The sequence below is a fragment of the Asparagus officinalis genome, chromosome 1 (genome assembly GCF_001876935.1).
Source record: "Asparagus officinalis chromosome 1, Aspof.V1, whole genome shotgun sequence".
Lineage (NCBI taxonomy): Eukaryota > Viridiplantae > Streptophyta > Magnoliopsida > Asparagales > Asparagaceae > Asparagus > Asparagus officinalis.
Genome location: NC_033794.1, coordinates 74,214,193 through 74,217,687, shown reverse-complemented (window position 1 = coordinate 74,217,687; position 3,495 = coordinate 74,214,193). Strand labels below are relative to the sequence as shown.

The window sequence follows — 3,495 nt, the reverse complement described above, 5'->3', positions numbered from 1 at the left end:
CTATTCACGAGCTCCCGTACTATTATTAAAAAAAGCCAAAAACTACGTTAAAAAAAAAAAAAGAAAAAACAAAGCCAGGTGCCCCAGCACGACGCCGAAAAGTTCGTAGTCCATAACAGGAGCTTCCGGAAAGAAAGTGAAAAAAAAAATAATAAAAGAAAATAAAAGGGGGTAAAAAAAAAGAGACGAAATCATTCTCTCCATTTATCTCTCTCCTAGGGTTTCCAAATCAATGGAAGAGCAGTCCAACAGAGACCTCGACCGAGACACCGCCATGGCCGACGACGATCAATCAGGCCGCTGCCTCGATCTCACCAGCTTCCAGCTCCACGATCTCGGCGACATCGAGCTCCCCGAGAGCCTCATCGAATTGGATCTGACGGCTAATAGGCTCTCGAAGCTTGATCCAAGGATCGGCCTCCTCTCGCACCTCAAGAAGCTCTCTCTGCGTCAGAATCTCTTTGATGATCAGGGGGTTGAGGCGATCTCCAACTGGAATGAGATTTCAGGATTGCAAGTACGTTTTTGTTTGCATTTTTTTTTCTTTTGGTTAAAAACTTGATGCGTTTTAATTTATGTTTGGGGTGTTTTGATCATTTGCGGGTTATGTGGATAACGCTAATGTGCTTTTATGGGGGGAATAATTTGTTATAATTTCAAATTATCTTGGCATTAGATCAAGCTTATTTACAATCGGACTTATTTCGATCAAGCTGTCATTGCTGGGGCCAAATCTATGCGATAATACCGCACGATGTTGAGGCACATTATTTAAAAAAAAAGTTCTCCTTTTCATGTTAATTAGGAGTCAGATATGCTTACTGCATGTTTGTCATTTGTGGGTATCGATTTTCTAAAAGTGAGAATTGATCCTTTTTCCTTCTTAGTCGTGTGTTTTAGTTCTTGTTCATCTCCGTCCCTAAACTTAATCTTAATAGAAAATTCATTTATAAAATACCATATACAAACTGAAGTGTAAATTCCAAAACTAGAAGCGAACTCACTAGAAGTACAATAAATTTTGTAAGGGGTGTTGTTCTCATGTTATGGCTAGATCCTGGGATTTGCCGTGCTAAAGAGTCTCTTATGATACGTTTATGGGAGCATGTTACACTTATTAACTGCATAATCTTATATTCCTTATTCTTATGCAGTTCTTTTAGATGATTGTACAACTATAGAGTCTAGACCATTTGTCCAAAGCATGCTTGTGGTTAAGTTTCATTGTATTATTTAGTAGAAATGAAAACCAAAGGTCTCACTTAAAACCATTATTTTTATTTGAATAAATTAACAAAAAAATATTTGTTATATAATAGGATTTAAACTAGAACAGGTCAACCATTGATGCACATGGTAGCTACCATGAGTTAGTTACATTGCTTCACAGTTCGCTTTGAGTTAGGAGCCAAAGGGTCAATCTTGAACCCAATCTATTTACCAAATGGGCCAGTTGTGCCGACCTATTTATTTTATGAACCCAATTAAGCCTGACCAGAACATATTGACTCTCGGATTTTTGTTAGATTGCAAGTTGAGTTAATAATTCCACCAGTACAGAGGACCAAAGTGTAGCAAGGTAGACTTTGGAGGTCAGAATCTGAGAATGTGCAAAATTGTAACTGCCGATGTTTCAGTCCTTTTCTTTTCAATGAGAATGAATACATCCATCAAACTGGCCAGCTGTGGAGTACGAGGTTCCATCATCATCACCACCACCTGTGTCTTTTACCATCTGGATATGAGACCTTCTATGGAACAAAAGGCACCATAGGATAGTTCAATTTTGAGGCCTTTTATGGAACAGAAGGCCATAGTTACGTGGTATACGGTACGCAGGGTGTTGTCGTACGAATTCGGGTACGCAATTCAAGACTTTGAAATTTTGGATTCGACGGGTAGCTTGCTTCGATACAAAAGTTCGATATAGGATACAATGTAACTTTTTTGGGTATGCTTATCCATTTTCAAAGTGTATAGTAGAAAATTAGAAACTAGAAAACTAATTATGCATTTCAATATTTTTTCATACAAAATACTTCAATACTTCATTTTTATAGTTTTTGAATATATAAAACTTAAAATATTAAATATTAAACAGCCTCTTAATAATTTTTTTTCCTATTTTGCAACTTTCTTCCCCTTAACATTAAGTGCATCTTCTGCTAATACCGAGTCCAAACAATTCCATCTAAGCTTCTTCAACTTACTTGAAGAGTCCTCCAAGTTATCATTAATGTGATCCATATCTCATCCTTTATATAAATCAACTTTGTAATTCTCACAAAATCGTGACAGGAAGCGAATGTTTTAATGGATGAATACTAACTTATCCGCCCTTCCACTATTCAATCTATTCATTTTCACACTGTGTATGTAGGAATAAGTACTCCCATTTCTCTCAGCCGAAGAGCTACTATTAGGTCGAGACAAAATCTTCTTAGCAACATGAGTTAAAGAATACTTTCAATAATATTATCGAAACATATAAAAAAAATCCAAGCGCATGTGCATGAAAACATACCAGAAAATCAACTTTGGTCCCCTCATACTTAGTAAGCGGTACACTAATTTTGGGGAATCAATTCGTGTATCGGAGGGGATCGGTTCGTAAATGTACTGGGAATCGGTTTCGCATGAACTGTTTGACAATTCGAGAGGGGGTCCAAGCAATCACGCAACTATGCAAAAGGCACCATAAGATAGTTCTATTTTGAAGACTAACTATCAATCAGTTGGTAATCTTCTTAAGTTGGTATTGTGGGCTTAAACACCCCCCTCCCCTCTTCTTTCTCTGGAAAAAACCCCCAAAAATTAATTTATTAGAGCAGTTGGCATGTTCAAAAAATCTATCTTTTACCTCACTCACTTATTAAGTGAAACAACCATGAATTTGAGTAGAGAAGTTGGCATCTAGAGAAATCTACCTTTTACGTCACTCACTAAAGTCAAACAACCAAGGAATAATCATGTAAAATTCTACTATCACTAAATTTCAGAGAATTTAGTAACTATGGATAAATTGGACAATCAAGAAGGAAAATATGCAGTTTATATGTTGTATTCATGGCCACTGTTCCTGAATTTTGGCTATTTTGTTAATCAAATATTTCATGAAATTTAGCATATATTTTCATCTATTTTTGGTTTTCTGTTTTATTTTTTGTTTTTTGTTGTGTTGTTCTGTGGATGCTTCTAATGAGAGTTATCTTCTGCAGGAGCTAGTACTCAGGGACAACAAGCTGACTAAAATTCCTGATGTTAGCATTTTCAAGAGCCTTTTGGTGTTTGATGTGTCTTTCAACGAGATACCTTCATTGAGTGGTTTGTCCAAGGTTTCAACCACGCTCAAGGAGCTTTATGTTTCAAAAAACGAAGTGACAAAGATAGAAGAACTTGAACACTTGCAATCATTGCAGATACTTGAACTTGGTTCCAATAGACTACGGGTGAGGCACTGATGTGAGGCAATTTTCCAGTTGATTCAGTTATCTG

At 36.6% G+C, this 3,495-nt stretch overlaps 1 protein-coding gene across 1 annotated transcript in view; it reads left to right on the top strand.

The window, feature by feature from the left end:
- Positions 93-3,495, top strand: part of LOC109826028 (protein phosphatase 1 regulatory subunit pprA) — a 5,659-nt gene continuing 2,256 nt past the window's right edge. Inside the window, exons 1-2 of the mRNA XM_020392984.1 lie at positions 93-517; positions 3,219-3,449. Coding sequence (XP_020248573.1) covers positions 233-517; positions 3,219-3,449 — 516 coding nt within the window. The 5' untranslated portion in view covers positions 93-232. The remainder of the gene's footprint in view (positions 518-3,218; positions 3,450-3,495) is intronic.